Source organism: Carcharodon carcharias, chromosome 28 (assembly GCF_017639515.1).
Source record: "Carcharodon carcharias isolate sCarCar2 chromosome 28, sCarCar2.pri, whole genome shotgun sequence".
Taxonomy (NCBI): Eukaryota; Metazoa; Chordata; class Chondrichthyes; order Lamniformes; family Lamnidae; genus Carcharodon; species Carcharodon carcharias.
This window is the reverse complement of record NC_054494.1, coordinates 13,930,713-13,949,566: the sequence shown is the minus strand read 5'-3', so window position 1 is coordinate 13,949,566 and position 18,854 is coordinate 13,930,713. Positions and strand designations below refer to the sequence as shown.

The 18,854-nt window shown below is 43.3% G+C and overlaps 2 protein-coding genes and 1 long non-coding RNA gene across 8 annotated transcripts in view; 1 reads left to right on the top strand and 2 right to left on the bottom strand.

The window, feature by feature from the left end:
* timm23a (translocase of inner mitochondrial membrane 23 homolog a (yeast)) overlaps nucleotides 1–13,637 on the bottom strand; it is a 38,640-nt gene extending 25,003 nt beyond the window's left edge. The window contains exons 1-2 of one of the 2 annotated variants that reach the window (XM_041176510.1): nucleotides 13,393–13,637; nucleotides 4,999–5,057 (exon numbers count right to left, since the gene is read on the bottom strand). In XM_041176510.1, coding sequence (XP_041032444.1) covers nucleotides 4,999–5,057; nucleotides 13,393–13,513 — 180 coding nt within the window. In that variant the 5' untranslated portion in view covers nucleotides 13,514–13,637. Of the gene's footprint in view, nucleotides 1–4,998; nucleotides 5,058–5,266; nucleotides 5,286–13,392 lie in introns of those variants that run through there. The other variant, XM_041176511.1, reaches the window with a different exon arrangement.
* Nucleotides 13,604–18,854, top strand: part of LOC121270909 — a 64,372-nt gene continuing 59,121 nt past the window's right edge. For 3 of the 5 annotated variants that reach the window (XR_005941635.1, XR_005941636.1, XR_005941632.1), the window contains exons 1-3: nucleotides 13,604–13,724; nucleotides 14,778–14,907; nucleotides 17,565–17,718. This is a non-coding gene — a long non-coding RNA (uncharacterized LOC121270909). Of the gene's footprint in view, nucleotides 13,752–14,777; nucleotides 14,908–17,564; nucleotides 17,719–18,854 lie in introns of all 5 variants that reach the window. The other 2 variants (XR_005941634.1, XR_005941633.1) reach the window with 2 other exon arrangements.
* The window catches only part of zgc:112285 (uncharacterized protein LOC561476 homolog), a 50,283-nt gene continuing 48,847 nt past the window's right edge, over nucleotides 17,419–18,854 (bottom strand). The window contains exons 5-6 of the mRNA XM_041176509.1: nucleotides 18,224–18,387; nucleotides 17,419–17,701 (exon numbers count right to left, since the gene is read on the bottom strand). Coding sequence (XP_041032443.1) covers nucleotides 17,522–17,701; nucleotides 18,224–18,387 — 344 coding nt within the window. The 3' untranslated portion in view covers nucleotides 17,419–17,521. The remainder of the gene's footprint in view (nucleotides 17,702–18,223; nucleotides 18,388–18,854) is intronic.

Genomic DNA, 18,854 nt, shown 5'->3' with positions numbered 1-18,854 from the left:
TACTTTACTATAAAATCATCACAAGTAGTCTGGCACATCATTTCCTGATTTCAGAACCTCTCCTCATACTGTACAAATTGCAAAAACTGTTTCAAGTTTCCCTTTGGGATTTGGGCAGCTCACCATTTATCATCAGCCTCCACTGCTCACTGGGGTAAATAATTCCAAGACTAATGACCCTCAAAGAAATTCCTCCTCATCTTCATCTTAAATGGGAGACCCATGTTTTGAAATTGTGCCCCCCTAGTTCTAGATTCCCCCATAAGGGGAAACATTTCCTCAACATCCACCCGGTCAAGCCTCCATCAGAATCTTATATATTTCAATAAGATCACCTCTCCTTCTAAACAATGACTATAGGCCCAACCTGTTCAATCTTTCCTCATAAGACAAATCCCTTCATCCCAGGAATCAGCCTAGTAAATGTTCTATGCAAGTACATCCCACCTTAAATAAGGAGACCAAAACTGTACACACTATTCCAGGTGTGGCCTCATGCCCTGTATAGTTGTAGCAAGACTCCCCTACCTTTACTACAAGGAGGATGGAGTATACAGGCCAACATTCTCTTTCTAATTACTTGCTGTACCTGCATGCTAAATTTTTGTGATACATGTACAAGGACACTCAGATCCCTCTGTACTGCAGCATTCGGCAGACCATTTTAATAATATTTTGTTTTTTTATTCTTCCTACCACAGTAGGAAGTACCAATTTCACATTTTCCCCACATTGTACTCCATCTGCCAAATTTCTGCCCACTCACTTAACTTGTATCTATTTGCAGATTCCATGTTCTCCTCAAAAACTTACTTTCCTACCTATCTTGCATTGTCAGAAAATTTGGCTACAGTACTGTCTGCCCTTCAAAGTCATTAATATAGATGGTAAATAGTTGAGGGCCCATCACTGATCTCTGTGGTATCCCACTAGTTACAGTTTGCCAACCTGAAAATGACCCGTGTATCCCAACTGTTTCCTGTTAGTTAGCCAATCCTCTATCCGTGCTAATATATTACACCAACACCATCAGCTCTTATTTTGTCCAGTAACCTTATGTGGCACCTTATCAAATGTCTTTTTGAAATCCAAATACACTGGTTCCCCTTTATCCACCCTGCTTGTTACATCCTCAAAGAACTCCTATAAATTTGTTAAACATGATTTCCCTTTCACAAAACCATGTTGACTCTGCTCGATTGTATTGTGATTTAAGTATTCTGCTATTACTTCCTTAATAACGTTTACTAACATTTTCCCAATGACAGATGTTAGGCTAACTGACCTATAGTTTCCTGCCTCTGTCTCCCTCATTTCTTGAATAGGAGCTTGATTAAAAATCTAAATTTTGCAGCCCCCTCTTTTCCTGACACCCTGCAGCAGTTGAAAATCTGTAAACATAAAACGCTTGAAATAGGTAGCGTTGAACAGAATTTGGGAGCTTCCACGAAATGTCACCAGTAATGCTCAATGTTGTGGCAATTGAAGATGACTTGCATGTAGGAAATGGGACACATTTTGTTTCGTTTACCAACATCAAGTATTTGCAGGTCAGAAAGCACAATTTAACAGCAAAAGGAAAGATTCAGGTGCAGAAATTGGCTATGGCCTGCTTTCACACACTAACCAAAAGTCGAGGGTTGGCTGCTAATTGCTGCCAATATCTGTCACATTTCCAGAGACAGCTCGACCATTTCAGCAGGATTGATTTCAACTGGCTTGCCCTGCTGACAACAGTCCTTAGACAGGACTCAGGGCTGGGGTCTAAGAAAGATAACAGGAGGTCACTGATCTCAGGCTGGCAATGGGCCTCGAAAGTAACATGGAGCAGAGTGGAGCATTCTTGCTATTCTGCTGCACATTAAACTTGGGAAAAAAGGTGGCAGCCACAAGCATGTGATGGAAACCTGGGCAGAACAGGCCCAGCATGAGTTTCAACTTGGGTATTCCAATATGGCAGAGGGTGGTAAACAGGAGCTACGACCCTCATTAAGGTATGCAAGGTGCCTAATGCCAGCTTTAGGTGGCTGCCAGGGATGTTTAAAAAAATGGATCTTGAATTTAGTATATTTCAGGTGCAGGCTGTCCCGCAGCTAAATTTGGCAGTGTTGTGTCATGTTTTACACCTCAAACAGATTCAACGTATACCAACTTCTGCCTTCCAATCCTTTCACACAGTCAGCTCAGATATAGCACAGATCAAATGCACAAAGTTATTTCTTTGATGCCTTTGCAAGCACTAATAAGTCAGACATACAGTAACACTCCCCAACAACTGCCTACACTAGGATGCCATATCTCATCAGTTATCCTGCTGAAAAGCAACATGGAGCTCTCTTACAGTGGAATTCTGGACAGTTTGTGGCCTGATAGAATCCAGATTAAAGCTGCCCCACAAATCTCTTCACATCATAACCATACACACTGGCAAATTACAACTCTGCTCCTATAAGTGCTAGTCAGGACTGTCCATTCTCATGCTTTCATAAGCCACATAGATGCATTTTAAGAAGCTTAAGGAACCATATATGAAGTTTAAACCCTTTCCCCCCACTAATGTACATATACTTCAAGTTACCAACATTGGTAAATCCTAACCGAAACACCAAATGAGGCAACAGCATTCAGAATACCCCTTCCCAAACCTCCACAGATTCAACAAAACAAACCAGGGAATAAGGAAATATGAACACAAGTAGGATCAAGTTGCCTGGGCTTTGAAAGCCAGTTTGCCAGTTTTGGAGCTGCAAGTGGCCCTAGTTTGTAACTAGTGAGCCACCCATATCTACAATCCTATTATTTAAGAAACAGACTGCCACTTTATATCAACTCTAAGAGGACAGGCTTTGAAAAAGTATCAGCACAAATTGTGTCACAAAAAAAATACACGGATAACATCCAAGTCTGAAAAAGACAGTGAAAGTCAGTGCCAAATGCCACATAAAGTGCATACCGTAGGTCATAGAGTCAGATATTTATGGCACAGAAAGGGGTTATTTGGCCTATCGAGACCAGGCTGGCTCCTTGCAGAGCAATCCAATCAATCCCACTCCCCTGTTCTACTCCCAGAGCCCTGCAAATTTATTTCCTTCAAGTGTCCATCCAGTTCACTTTTGAAATCATCTGCTTCCACCACCCTCATAGACAGAGTGTTCCAGGTCATTACCGCTTGCTGTGTAAAAAAGTTCTTCCTCACGCCCCCACCCTGTGCCTCTTGCCCAAAATGTTTTTTTTTAATTCATTCATGGGATGTGGGCATTGCTGGTTAGGCCAGCATTTATTGCCCATCCATAATTGCCCTTGAGAAGGTGGTGGTGAACTGCCTTCTTGAACCGCTGCAGTCCATGTGGTGTAGCTATATCCACAGTGCTGTTAGGGAAGGAGTTCCAGGATTTTGACCCAGCGACAGTGAAGGAACGGTGACATACTCTCAAGTCAGGATGGTGAGTTACTTGGAGGGGAACATCAAGGTGGTGGTGTTCCCATGTGACTGCTGCTTGTCTTTCTAGGTGGTATTGGTCATGGTTTGGAAGGTGCTGTCTAAGGAGGCTTGGTGAGTTCCTGCAGTGCATCTTGTAGATGGTACACACTGCTGCCACTGTGTGTTGATGGTGGAGGGAGTGAATGTCTGTGCATAGGATACCAAACAAGTAGGTTGCTTTGTCCTGGATGGTGTCAAGCTTCTTGAGTGTTGTTGGAGCTGTACTCATCCAGGCAAGTGGAGAGTATTCCATCATCCTTGACCTGTACCTTGTAGGTGAAGACAGGCTTTGGGGAGTCAGGAGGTGAGTTACTCGTCGCAGGATTCCCAGCCTCTGACCTGCTCTTGTAGCCACAGTATTTATGTAGCTAGTCCCATTCAGTTTCTGGTCAATGGTAACCCCCAGGAGTAGTGGGGATTCATGATGGTAATGCCATCAAGGGGTGATGGTTAGATTCTCTCTTGTTGGGGATGGTCATTGCCTGGCACTTGTGAGGCATGAATGTTATTTGCCACTTCTCAGCCCAAGCCTGGATATTGTCCAGGTCTTGCTGCATTTGGTCATGGACTGCACGTCTGCATCTTAAATCTGTGTCCCCTAGTTCTTGTAACATCAGCTTGTGGGAACAGTTTTTCTTTGTCTACCTTACCTAAACCTGTCATAACTCTTGTACACCTCTATTAAATCTCCCCTCAATCTCCCTTATTCCAAGAACAACTACTCCAGCTTCTCCAACCTAAGCTTAAGAACATAAAGAACATAAGAAATAGGAGGAGTAGGCCATTCAGCTCCTCAAGCCTGCCCCACCATTCAATAAGATCATGGTTATTCAGCATTAGGCCTCAACTCCTCTTTAATGCCTGTTTCTCATAGCCCTGATATTTTAACTCCCGATATTTCAAAAATCTATCTACTTCCTCTTTAAATACTTTGGGATTTAGCCTCCATAACTCTCTGGGGTAGAATTCTAGACATTCACTATCCTCAGAGAAGAAATTGCTTCGCATCTCAGTTTCAAATGAATGTCCCCTTATTCTGTAACTATGTTCCCGAGTTCAAGGTTCCCCACTAGTGGAAACATCTTCTCAACATCTACCCTGTCAAGACTCCTCAGAATCTTGTACGTTTCAATAAGATCACCCCTCATTCTTCTAAAATCCAATGAATAAAGGCCTAAACTGTTTACACCTTCTTCATAAGTCAACCCCTTCATCCCAGGAATCAGCTTAGTGAATCTCTTTTGAACAGGCATCGGAGGCAGTAGATCCTTTCTTAAATCTTGTAGCTAAGATTTCCCCATCCCTGGAACCATTCTGGTAAATCTCCTCTGCACCCTCTCAAGGACCCTCACATCCTTGTTACATTGTATAGCCAGTTGATTGATCTGATTAACTTGATCGAACATTTTTCCCCCACTGCATTAAAAATATCAGAAGGTCTTCCATCTCAGCTATAAAAGATTATACCCAGCCTTATTCCAACTACCTATGCAGAGCTCTGAATATTTTCTACTCACCTGGATCAAATATCGAGGGTCAAGGTTCAGATACGGAGACAAGGGGCTCATTCCAGTCACTGAAAACAACAAAGATGAAAGTTAGCACCAGTAGAATCCTTTGTCTTTTTTACATCTTATAGCAGCCCCCAGCATGCTAGTTTCTTTCTTTCACACAACGTTCCCAGCTATCCACTTTAGCCAGACCGTCACAACAGGTATTTACCTAAAGGGAAGGAGAGGAAGATGAGAACTGTGGGATTTAGTGATGTTGCAGTTTAGCACTGACCTTTCACCTCTGGGACTTGGGTTTCAAATCGAACTCAGGCCAATGGGATAAAAGTCTCCTCTTTTGCACTGTCTACTACTTCCCTGAGTGAGGAACGTGGAACAGTCCTGGTGAGTGGTCAAGAGTCCACAACAAAAAAATAACATTCATAATATGGCAATCACAGATCACAAGAAGAGCTGCTACAGAAAGAAGAAACAGTGATGCAGTAGATGGTGGGTTGCACTGTTCAGACAACAGTATTAAAAGACACTGGTAAAATTGGCACAATGCAAAGGGAGTTTTATGCTGCACCTTATCCATACTACACTTGACTTGGGAGTCTTCTAATGTGTCCCACTCCCAGATCTCATTTCAGCATGGAAAGAAATTCACCAGAAATATATTAAATACACAGGGAATGAGGCACCCTCAGGTATCAACGCGTGGCCTGGTTCAGAAACAGCATTCATGAAGTAGTGGAAATAGGTCAGGACTGAGTACCAGCTCGAAAAGCAGACATGAGGGGAAAAAAAGAAAAATTAAATAATGATATAAGATAAAGCTCTGTCAATTCTCATGAGGCACTATTTTGATTATTAGTGACAGTAAGTTACTTGCTACAAAAAGCTATTGAAGTGAAGCAGCATTAACAAGGATTAGAGCTGCACTCAAGAAGCTTTAACAGCCAGTCAACCCAGCAAGGATAAAAGAGTCGTCAAAGTAGATTGCTGCACTGCACAGCATTTGAAACTGTGGACAGATGGCAGGCTCAGCACCAAATGGACACTTTCTCCTGCAGCATGGGAGGTGCACACAAATTCAGATGGGGTGACTGTTGTACACCATTTGCCATTGCCAGCACTGCACTGTAAACAATAGCGCAAGTGTCAATTACATGCCACATTTGAAGCTTTCTAGATAATTGAGAGAGAGCGGAAACCACTTCTTTATCCTCTTATTAAACTTGTATTTCAGAATTCAGTAATAATCATTAAGAAGCAAATAAGCTGAAAAAAGCAGCTCCTTCCCCAATGGGCAGATCAATGCGTTTGGGAATTAGGAGATTTTCATTTCATTAGTTTGCTTTCAGGATTCAGCTTGAAGCACATTAATGAGAATGGATGGCAATGCAAATCAGTGGCCACAGGGAGCATAGAAAGACTGGACAAAATTAACATGTTACACAGATTTCTTCGAGTCAAATCCTCATCAGTAACAATAGCTAATGGGGTACATACTTCTGCTTAATTTGGAGTACTTCCAAGCAACAAGACTGAGGAAAAATATTCACAGCCAGTCCAGATAGTATAATAATAGTCCAATAGTAATGTGCACTATTATAAAACATACATGGTCAGATGACCCTGATGACAAACCAAAGTACCTACCACTACTGGTGGCAATGGGCATCAAAAGCACCAGCACTAACAACAAACCAAGCCTGGGCTTGCAGCAGTGGAGCATGCTTTTCTTGGGTGCCAGCAGTATCCTGCTTGCCGACCTATACAGATCTTCCAAAGTCACTGGTGTCCGGTTTTTATTTGACCTTGTGACATTAACGTTGCTGGCAAGGCCAGCGTTTATTGCCCATCCCCAATTGCCCTTGAGGTTGTGTTGGTGAGCTGCCTTCTTGAGCCGCTTCAGTCCCTTTGGTGTAGGTACACCCACAACAGTGCTGTTAGGGAGGGAGTTCCAGGATTCTGACCCAGCGAGACAGTGAAGGAATATAGTTCCAATTCTGGATGGAGTGTGGTTTGGAGGGGAACTTGCAGGTGGTGGTGTTCCATTCATCTGCTGTTTTGTCCTTCTAAGTAGTAGAGGTTGTGGGTTTGGAAGATGCTGTTGAAGGAGTCTTGATGATTTGCTGCAGTGGATCTTTTGGATGGTATACATGGCTGCCACTGTACGCCATTAAAGAAGTGAGTGAATGTTTAAGAAAGTGGATGGGATGCCAATCAAACAGGCTGCTTTGTCTTGGATCGTGCCAAGCTTGAGTGCTGTTGGAGCTGCACTCATCCAAGCAGGAGGAAAGTACTTTAGACACTTCTGCCTTGTCAATGGTGGAGGGTCTTTGGGGAGTCAGGTGGTGAGCTACTTGCCACAGAGTTCCCAGTCTCTGACCTGCTCTTATAGTCACAGTATTTATGTGACTGGTCCAGTCCAGTTTCTGGTCAATAGTAACCCCCAAGATGTTGATAGTGGTGGATTCAGCGATGGTAATGCCATTGAACATCAAAGGGGGGGACAGTGAGATTCTCCCTTAGGAACATAGTAGGAGTAGGCCATTCAGCCTATTGAGCTTGTTCCACCTGCAATACAATCATGGCTGATCATCCACTTCGATGCCTATCCCCCACACCAGCCCCATTATGGTCATGGATAGTTAGAAATCTGTCAATCTCTGCTTTCAACATACTCAATGACTGAGCTTCCACAGCCCTCTGGAGTAGCAAATTCCAAAGATTCACAACCCTCCAAGTAAAAAAACTCTCCTCATCTCAGTCCTGAGTAGCTTCCCCCAAATTTGAAATGGTGTGCCCTCGTTCTATACTCCCCAACCAGGGGAAACATCTTACCTGCATCTACCTTGTCTATCCCTTTAAGTATTTTGTAGGTTTCAATAAGATCACCTCTCATTCTTCGAAACTCTAGAGAATACAGGGCCAGTTTCCCCAATCTTTCTTCAAAGTCCTGCCATCCCAGAACGAGTCTGATGCACCCTTGTTGCACTCTATGGCAATAATATCCTTCCTAAGGTAAGGGGATAGAAACTAAACATGGTACTCCAGGGATAAAAACAAAAAAACTGCGGATGCTGGAAATCCAAAACAAAAACAGAATTACCTGGAAAAACTCAGCAGGTCTGGCAGCATCGAAACGTCAACTCTTTTCTTCTCCGCCGATGCTGCCAGACCTGCTGAGTTTTTCCAGGTAATTCTGTTTTTGTTATGGTACTCCAGGTGCAGTCTAACCAAAGTTCTATGCAATTGAAACAAGACTTGGCTACTCCTGAATTCAAATCCTCATGCAATAAAGGCTTCATTACCATTAGCCTTCGTAATTGCTTGCTGCACCTACATGTCCATGAGTCACTGAAAGCTAACAAAGACACCCAGGTCCTTTTGTACATCAACTCTTTCTAATCTCTTACCATTTAGGAAATACTCTGCACATCTGTTCCTCCTACCAAAGTTGATAACCTCACATTTTTCCACATTATATTCCATCTGCCATGTTCTTGCCCACTAAGTCTGTCCAAATCCCCTTGAAGCCTCTTTGCATCTTCCTCACAACCCAAATTCCCACATAGCTTTGTGTCATCCGCGAACTTGGAAATATTACATTTGGTCCCCACATCCAAATCATTGATATATATTGTGGACAGATGGGACCCAAGTGCTGACCCTTTATGTACCTCACTTGTCACAGCCTGCCAATGCCAAAATGAGCCATCTGTTCCTACTCTGTTTTCTGCCTGTTAACCAACCCTAACCCATGCCAGTATATTACCTCCTATCCCATGTGCTTTAGTTTTGCTAACCAACCTCCTGTGGGGGGGCTTTATTAAAAGCCTTCTGAAAATCCAAATATACTACCTCCAACAACTCCCCTTTATCAAGTCTTAACATCCTCAAAAAACACCAACAGGCTTGTCAAACATGATTCTACATTCATAAATCCATGTTGACTATGCCCAATCAGATCATTATTATCCAATTATCCGTTTATCACATTCTTTATAATAGCTTCTAGCATTTTCCCTACTACTGATGTAAGGTTAACAGGCCTGTAGTTCCCCATCTTCTCTCCCCCTCCCTTCTTAATTAGTGGGGCGACATTTGCTACCTTCCAACCTGTAGGAACCATTCCAAAGACAATCACCAATGCATCCACTATCCCCATAGCTACCTCTTTCAACACTCTGGGATGTAGAATATCATGTCCTGGGGACATAGCAACCTTCAGACCCATTAATTTCTCCAATACAACCTTCTTAGTAATAAAAATTTCCTTCAATTCCTCATTCTCCCTCATCCCTTAGATCTCTAATTCGAGGAGATTTCTTCCATCTTCCTCAGCGAAGGCAGACACAAAGAAATCATTTAGGATCTCTGCCATTTCGCTATTTCCCATTATGAATTCTCCTGACTCTGCCTGTAATGGACCCACATTTGTCTTAGCCAAATGTTTCCTTTTTACGTACCTACAGATGCTTTTACAGTCCGTTTTTGTGTTTTTGGCTACTTTGCATTCATATTCTATTCACCCTTTGTCAGTTTCTTGATCCTCCTTTGCTGTATTCCCAATCCTCAGGTTTACTACTACTACTGACAACTTTATAGGTCTTTTCTTTCAATCTTATGCAATTCATAACTTCGTTAGCCATGGTTGACTGACTTTTCATTTTGGGTTTTTGTGCCTTAAAGGAATGCATAATTTCTGTAAACCGTGTAATAATTCTTTAATGACTATCCATTGTCTGTGTACCGTTGTGCTTTTTAATGTATTTTCCCAATCCACCTCAGCCAGTTTGCTCCTCGTACCTTCATAATTTCCTTTGTTCAAACCCTGGTTTCAGACTGAACTACCTCACTTTCAAACAATGTAAAATTCTATCTCATTATGGTCATTCATCCCTAAAGATCCCTTTACAATAAGATTAGTAATTAGGCCTTTCTCATTACATAACATTAGATCTAAAATAGGCTGTTCTGTAGTCATAAAAACAAAAAAACTGCAGATGCTGGAAATCCAAAACAAAAACAGAATTACCTGGAAAAACTCAGCAGGTCTGGCAGCATCGGCGGAGAAGAAAAGAGTTGACGTTTCGAGTCCTCATGACCCTTCGACAGAACTGAAGTCAGTTCCTCAATATACTGATCTAGAAAACCATCCCTAACACATTCCAGAAACTCGTCCTCCACAGCATTGGTGCTCATTCAGTTTACTCATTCTATATGCAGATTCCAGTCACCCATGATTACTGTATTACCCATGCTATGCTTATCCAATCTCCTGATTAGTACCATGCCCCACACGACCACAAAGTTTGGTGGCCTATAAACAACTCCTACCAATGTTTGTTGCCCCTTGCTGTTTCTTAGCTCCACCCAAACAAATTCCACATTTTGTTCTTCCAATCTGCGATCCTCCCTTATTAATGTACTGATCCCATCCCGTATTATCAGCACAACACCACCTCCTTTTCGCCAGTCCTTCCTAAATATCAAATATCCTTGAATATTCAGTTCCCAGTCTTGCTCACTCTGTAGCCTTGTTTCCGTAATGGCAATTAGATCATAGACATCTCCCTCTATTTGTGCCTTTTAGTCATCTACTTTGTTGTGAATGCTGCGTGCGTTCAGGTAGAGCACCCTTAAATTTGTTTTTTTTTTACATTATTCCACATTCTAAGCTTAGTTGATGCTCACCTGTGTTTTGTCTGCCATCTGACCACCTTTGTTTGTGCTAGGTATGACTCCAACCAGTGAAGAATTCTCCCCCCCCCCCACCCCATCCCATCCTCACTGGCTTCAATTTTGCTAGGGCTCCTTGATGCCACACTTGGTCAACTACTGCCTTGGTGTCAAGAGCAGTCATTCTCACCCCACCTCTGGCAGCCAGCATATGGCAGTCATTTAGACAATTTCAGCCCAAAAGCAACTGCAAGTAATGGATTATGGAGCTTGCCTATGAGAGCGAGCCTCAGCCTGACGAAGTGACCTTTTGAGAGTTTGAAAATACAGCCAGTGGAGCCAACTCAATGACATAACATTGTAGCATTCCTTTCAATTGACCACATACAATATTTTTACTCCACCTCTACACAGTGGAATTCCTTTAGAGCCAGTACAGCATTTAATTACCTGTAACTATACAGTAGTGTATAAAAATCCCAAGTCATTCCTGCAGATTAAAATTTCTCCAGTTTCAAGTTAGAAAGCCATCCTTCTCTGCACCAGCATCAACTCCATCTCCCTTGATGGCTGCCACCTCAGACTGATTCCATAGGAACAGAACCTTGGTGCTTTGCTCAACCTCAGTTTTCTCTCTCATATCCAACCATTCACCAAGACTGTTTCAGTAGAGACCTTAAACTATTTTTTTGTATTTAGGATACATAAAGGCAAGTGGCTGTTCGGTAATAAAAACCATCGCTGCCCCGACACGTAAAAACTCAGTGCACACACTAATCACTTTGCAGCTAGACATCCAAATGCTCTCCTTGTCAACTACGAGAAGCATAACTGTGACTTGATAGCTTTGTGACTTTTTGATAAGACCTTAAACCAACATCTGCTTGTTTGAATGGATGTAAAAGATCCCATGGCACTATGCTGCAGAGGAACAGAGATGTTATACCCAGCATCCTGGCCAATAACTATCCCTCAAAATTAACTCATACATGAAAAAAAATTCTGGTCATTATCACATTGCTGCTGTGGGAGTCTGCTGAGCACAACTGGCTGCTGCATTTCCTACATTACAACAATGACTGAACTTCAAAAAAATTCATTGGCTGTACAGCATTTGAGACATCCAGTGGTTATGGAACGCAAATCTATCTATCTTCCTACTCTGCTTTCTGTCTTTTTAAAATTATTTTACAGGATGTGTGCATCACTGGCTAGGCCAGTATTTATCACCCATGTCTAACTGCCCTCAAAGTGGTGGTGAGCCACCTTCTTGAACTGCTGCAGTCCTTGTAGGTACACCCACAGTGCTGTTAGGGAGGGAGTTCCACGATTTGTCCCAGCAACAGAGAAGCAAGGATGGTATAGTTCCCAATTTGCTGACCAATCCTTAATCCATGTGAATAAAACACACAACTCCACGAATCCTAATATAAAGTCAAAATACTGCAGATGCTGGAAATCTGATACAAAAACAAAAATGCTGGAAAAACTCAGCAGGTCCTCTACATTGGGGAGACCAAACGCAGACTAGGCGACTACTTTGTGGAATACCTTCGGTTTGTCCGCAAGCATGACCCAGACCTTCCTGTTGCTTGCCATTTCAAAACACCATCCTGCTCTCATGCCCATATGTCCATCCTTGGCCTGCTGCAATGTTCCAGTGAAGCTCAATGCAAACTGAAGGAACAGCACCTCATCTTCCGATTAGGCACTTTACAGCCTTCTGGCTGTAACATTGAGTTCAGCAACTTCAGATCATGAACTTTCTCCTCCATCCCCACCCCCTTTATCTTATTCATTTTTATTTTTTAATTTTTATTTATTTTTTCACCACTTATTTTCATTATTATATTTAAAATTTATTTCCATTTTTATTCATTGTTTTATCCCCAGCTTTTAATCTTTTCGATCTTTTTTCCTACCCCGTCCCCTACCCCCAAGGCCCATCCGTCACTTTCCAGAGTTCCTGCCTCTGTTCCTGCCATTATCACATTCTGCTTTCCACTCTTAATGTCACCATCAGCACCTCCTTTAGCCAGTATCACCACTATTAACAACCCTTTGACCTTTTGTTTATGACATTTTTCACAATCTCTCCTTTGCCTCCACCTATCACTGGCCTTCTATCCAGCTTCACCTGTTCCACCCCCCTTAAAAGGTATATATTTTACCACATTTTCTACTGCCCTTCAGCTCTAAAGGAGTCGTCATTTGGACTCAAAACGTTAACTCTCTCTCTCCATAGATGCTGCCAGACCTGATGAGCTTTTCCGGCATTTTCTGATTTTGTTTGTGGTCCACGAATCCTAATGTTGCATAATAGCCTCGTGTGGCACCTCATCAATCAAAGACTTTTTGAAAATCCATATACCCATTGATATATCCATCTTACACCCTGAGAAAACTCTTAACATTGTTATACCAGAGTATCACAAGTTAAACTAGTTTTACTTTTACAATGTATCACAAGTTACTGGACAGTAATACAAGTTAAAAACAAAAAACTGCGGATGCTGGAAATCCAAAACAGAGCCTGGCAGACCCAGAGCGCAGAACAGAGCCAAACAGAGTAATACAAGTTATACGTTATCCTACTAGAATATAACAAGTCAACTAGTTAGAGTATAACGGGTTTATGATAACTAGTTCTAACACTAGTTAGTTGTGTGTCTGGTTGGTGCCGGGTGCTTTGTGGCCTACTCGGCCAGGCTTCGCTCTCCTACTCACAGGGGACACGGGAAAGGTCGGGCTGGGAATAATCCGGGACCGAGCCGCCACCACCGGCTCCTCCGCCGCTGAAAAGTCCAAAACCGGCGCGTAACCCTCCCCCGGTTCCCGAGTTGTCCATTTCTGTGTGTGTGTCTGTGTCTGCTTTCCCGAGGAAGTTGGAGTTTAAAAGGAACCGCAGCCGATTCACCGTCACCTCCTGCCGGGCCCCACACTCACCGACCGCGTGGAAACCATAGCAACCGCGCGACACTTTACAGCGGCCTGGCCACTTCACTTCACGGCGGCTTCCGTCACGTGACGGTGCTGCTGCTGCCGCCGCCGCCACGATGGTGAGGACGCCGCATTTTGTGATTCCCGTCAGTAAAGCGCATTCGCGTTTATTTGTTTTCCTTCAAAAGAGACATTTTAAACTTGTTATGTGATTAGAAACTCAATCGCTTTTTAAGCAGCGTCCAGTCCCGGTCCGCAGGAAAACCCGGGCCTCTCTGGAGGTCTATCCCTCACTGGACACTGACTCTGGACGTTAACCCCTCTCGCTGGACACTTGTCCCTGGACATTGACTCCACTCTATGGGCGTTGACCCCTTTCCCTGGACACTGCCAGTGGACGTTGACCCCTTTCTCTGGATACTGTCTGCGGACATTGATGCCACTCTCTGGACATTGACTTCATCTTTCTGGATGTTGTACCCTATTTCTGGACATTGACCCCTCTCACTGAAAACAGTCTCTGGACATAGACCCCTCTTTCTAGATGCTGTCTCTGGACATTGCCACTCTCTGGACACTTTCCCTCAATATTGACCCTCCTCTCTGGACATTGACCCTCCTGTCTGGACATTGACCCTCCTCTCTGGACATTGACCCTTCTCTCTGGACATTGACCCCTCTCTCTCTATGGACTTTCCACAAACTCTCCATGGACACGTTCTCTGGACATTGTTCCTTCTCTCTAGTGTATGAACATTGTACCTCTCTTGACACTGACCCCTGTCTCAATGAACACTGTCACTGGACATTTTACCTTTTCCCTGTGGACATGGCTCTGGACTTTGCACCCTTTCTCTCTGGTCACTGGCTCTGGACATTCTCCCCTCTTTCTATGGACACTATCTCTGAACATTACACATTCTCTCCATGGTCATTGTCTCTTGACATTGCATCCTATCTGAATGGATTTGCACCCCTTTCTCAGGACATTGACCCTTTTCCCAATGGACACTCTGGACACCACACCTCTCTGGACTCTGTACTCAATGCACATTGTGCCTCTCACTCTGACACCGGACATTGCCTATCTGGACTCTGCTTGGCTTCTCTCTGGACACTGTACTGCTGAACATTGTACCTCTATGCGTCATGGAGCACCTTTTTTTTTTAAGGTGCCACGCAATCAATAAGGATCGAAAACGGAGCCCAAGATGTGTACTCACACAACCGAAGGGAAGTGCAAAGGATAGAACCTTGGTAAAGGGATTTGTGAGCGCACAACTGGTGATTGCACATGTTATGGTGAGATAATGACACAAATCTGTGTGCAAGGCTGATTTGACATCACTGCTTCCATTTTCAAACTCCACAATCCAGTCACTGCCCTGTATTAACTTCCCGAAACTGAACACAACATTAAAAGGAACAAATTATTCCTCTACCAATGCTATTTTAAAGGGATCATGAATGGCTAACAGGTTAGTTGCTGGATTATTTCTTCCAGCGGCTGGAGCTTTCCTAAAGTTTGTGTAGTCTTCTGGGATAGGTCTAGCAGGCCTTGAAGTAGTTTTTTGATCATTTATTCATGGATCTATCTTTGGCCCCCCCCTCCTATTTTTCATCTGCATGCTGCCCATCGACGAATCATCTGAAAACACAGTGTTAGTTCCTACATGTATGCCCAGTTCTCCCTCGCCACCAGCTGAATTCCTCCAGTATCTCCTGTGGATAAGGGATGTTACTCCTTTCCATGTGTAACGTTAAGACCTCTAGTGCATTTCCAGAAAACTTTGGTGCATGGTCTCTTGCATGTTCAGCCATTTCTCTAATCATCACAGCACGGTGTCGCTTTTCAGGGGGCTTCACCACTTCTTGCAGCTACCCTGTTAAGAAGTGTGGTCTGCCTTTAAATAGCTTTGGTTACTTGTGGTATTGACCCCCCTGCTGATGTATGCAGCCAGTGAACAGTATAGGCAGCGTTGACTGGACATAGCAGTTATGTAAGACAGGAACACAATGAACAGTGTGGATTAATTGCATACTGTGATCCTGCGCCCATTTTTGTGGGTTAGCTAATTTAACCCCCAGCTCTTCTCTCTTGAATACTGGGGTTAGCCAACTCAGGTTGGAGAAACTGGGGGTTTCATCCTAAAACTTTCATTTCAAACCAAATCTGTTGGTTCCAACCAACACAGATAAATAAATGAGTGCCCATTGTAAGCAATTAATTTACTGCTGAACTCATGGGTTCATCTTCCAATTTGAGGTCTTATCTGTTGTGATTGTTTTATCACACCCAGTTTCCAAATGGAACTGAGTGTGACGCAATGGCAGATTTTATGTTGCAGACTCAACACTTAGGAATTGTGTTCACTGCAACCACTCCTTTAGAATCCTAGAATATTACAGTATAGAAGGAGGCCATTTGGCCCAATGTGTCTGGGCAGGATCTCTAAGAGCTACTCAGCTAGTTTCACTCCCTCCTTTTCCCTGTAGCCCTGAATATTTTTTCTCTTCAGATAATTATCCAATTCCTTTTTGAAAGCCATAATTGAATCTGCCTCCACTACACTTTCAAACATTGCATTCCAGATCCTAACCACTTGCTGCAAAAAAATGTTACCTCACATCATCTGTGGTTCTTCTGTCAATCTTCTTAAATAAGTGCCCTCTAGTTCTCAATTCTTCCACCAATGGGAATAGTTTCCCCCTATCTATTCTGTCCAGACCGTTCATGATGTCGAACACCTCAATCAAATCTCCTCTCAACCTTTATGGGAACAGTCCCAGCTTTGCCAATCTATCTTTGTAATTGAAGTCCCTCACCAAGGAACCATTCTCAGAAATCTTTTCTGCATCCTTTTCAATGCCTTCACATCCTTTCTAAAGGGCGGTGTCTGGAATTGAACACAACACTCCAGTTGAGGCAGTAGCAGAGTTTTATGAAGGTTCACCATAACTTCCTTGCTTTTCTGCTCTATACCTCTATTTGTAAAGCCCAGGATCTGGTATGCCTTACTGCTTTCTCAACATGTCCTGCCACCTTCAACAATTTGTGCACATAGTAGTATTTCCTACATTATAATGGTGACAAGACTTAAGTATTTTGTTGGCTGTACAGTGCCTGGATGAGAGCAACATTCAAGAAGTTCGACATCGTCCAGGACAATGCACTTGACTGGCATTCCATCCACCACCTTCCAACATTCACTCCCTCCACTACCAATGCACAGTGGCAGTCGTGTGTACCATCTACAAGATGCACTGCAGCAACTCACCAAGGCTCCTTCGACAGCACCTTCAAAACCCATGACCTCTACCACCTAGAAAGGTAAGGGCAGCAGATGCATCACCTGCAAGTTCCCCTCCAAGCCACACACCATCCTGTCTTGGAACTATATTGCTGTTCCTTCACTTCACAAAATCCTGGAATTCCCTCCCTAACAGCACTGTGGGTCTACCTCCACCACATGGACTACAGCGGTTCAAGAAGGCAGCTCACCACCACCTTCTCAAGGGCAATTAAGGATGGGCAATAAATGCTGTCCTAACCAGTGACACCCATATCCCATGAATGAATAAATAATTTTAAAAAGTCCTTTGGGATGTCCTGAAGTTGTGAAAGGTGCTACAAGTTATTCCTTTCTCTCTCTCTTTCTCTCATTCTATTATCCTCTTTCTTGCATTCCCTTCTTTTCTTTTGAAACGTGCGACATTGCCTGTCCCTTACATTGAATGTTGTAATAAATACCTCTGAGGGGCTTTGGTGGATTGGGACATTTGCACAGCAGTTTGAATAAACACAGGCAGCAGTTTTTCCTTCAAAAGCTTTTACTTTTATGGAAGAATTAACACATCACAGCACTTACTGTTTGCCTAAAATTAAGTTCTGAGCTGGGGATGCAGCCAGCATTAACTAGTCAAAGAAATAATCCCGTATTCTTGTCTTCTCAATCCAGGGGAGGTAGGCAGTAGTTCTGGTAAACACACTGGGCTTGTTCTCAACTGTGCAGCCAATGGGTCCGAAACTGACCACTCCATGGACTTCCCACTTGTGTGAGCCAAGCTGACAGAGAAGAGGACCACCAGAGTCTCCCTGAAACACAAGATACGGTACAATGGATCCCAGTAACACGCCATTAAACACACTGGATCCCTGTAACATGCCAGTAAACACAGTGTATCGCGGTAACACACCATTAAACACAGTGGATCCCCGTAACACACCATTAAACACAGTGGATCCTCACAACACATCATTAAACACTGAATCCCAGTAAACATAGTAGATCCCAGTAACACATCATTAATGCAGTCGATCCCACACTATCAGATGTAGTGAATAAGCACATTGGCCGATTTCCACCTGCATAAAAGTGCTGAAGCCACCTACACTTTCCACTGCTCCTCCAATGGTGATCAGCAGATTCAAGACAGATGGTGATCCTTCTGGTCCTAGAAGCTCAGGGTGGAGCATTTACCGTAAGCTACCTGAAGGGTCTCTGAAATGTAATTTTGCCTGTCATATGAAACTTCGAAACTTAAATTATCCCTGACTTTTTAAAGGGGTGAAATGGGGAGGAAGATGTTAAAATCCAACCTATTTCCTTCCAGTTACCTGGCAGGCAGCAGGAGGTCCCTCTGTATCTTTGTAACCAGCACATATCATCGTGTCCCGCACTCGGTCCCCCCAGAATTTCTTCATTTTGCAGGTTTTGTGATCAATGACTGGCAACCTGGCTTGGTTCAGCACTTCAGACAATGTGACATTTTCCTTTTGTCCTGTTTTATAAAAGGAAAAAGACTTCCATGTTACTTGGTTGGCTTAATTCTTCGCTCCTAATCAGGGCTGGAATGACTTGTTTTGTTTTACCACGCTGTGTTACTTAAGCTTGGAATTGCTGAAGTATGAATATATATCCAACCATAGCTCAGCTGGAGCCCTCTTGCCTTTGAGTCAGATAGGTGTGAGCTCCAGAGCCCTCAGTACACATTTCAGGGCAACGTTCCAGTGCAGTACCTACGGAGGTGCCTTCTTTTGGATGAGGTGTTAAACTGAGGTCCCGCCTGTCCTCTCAGGTGGATATAAAAGATCACATGCACTATTTCGAAGAACAGCAGGGGAGTTATCCCCAGTGCCATGGCTGGTATCTAGTCCTCAATCAACATCACTAAAACAAAAATCATTTTTGTTTGTGGGAACTTGCTGTACACTAATTGGCTGTCATGTTACTTACATTACACTAGTG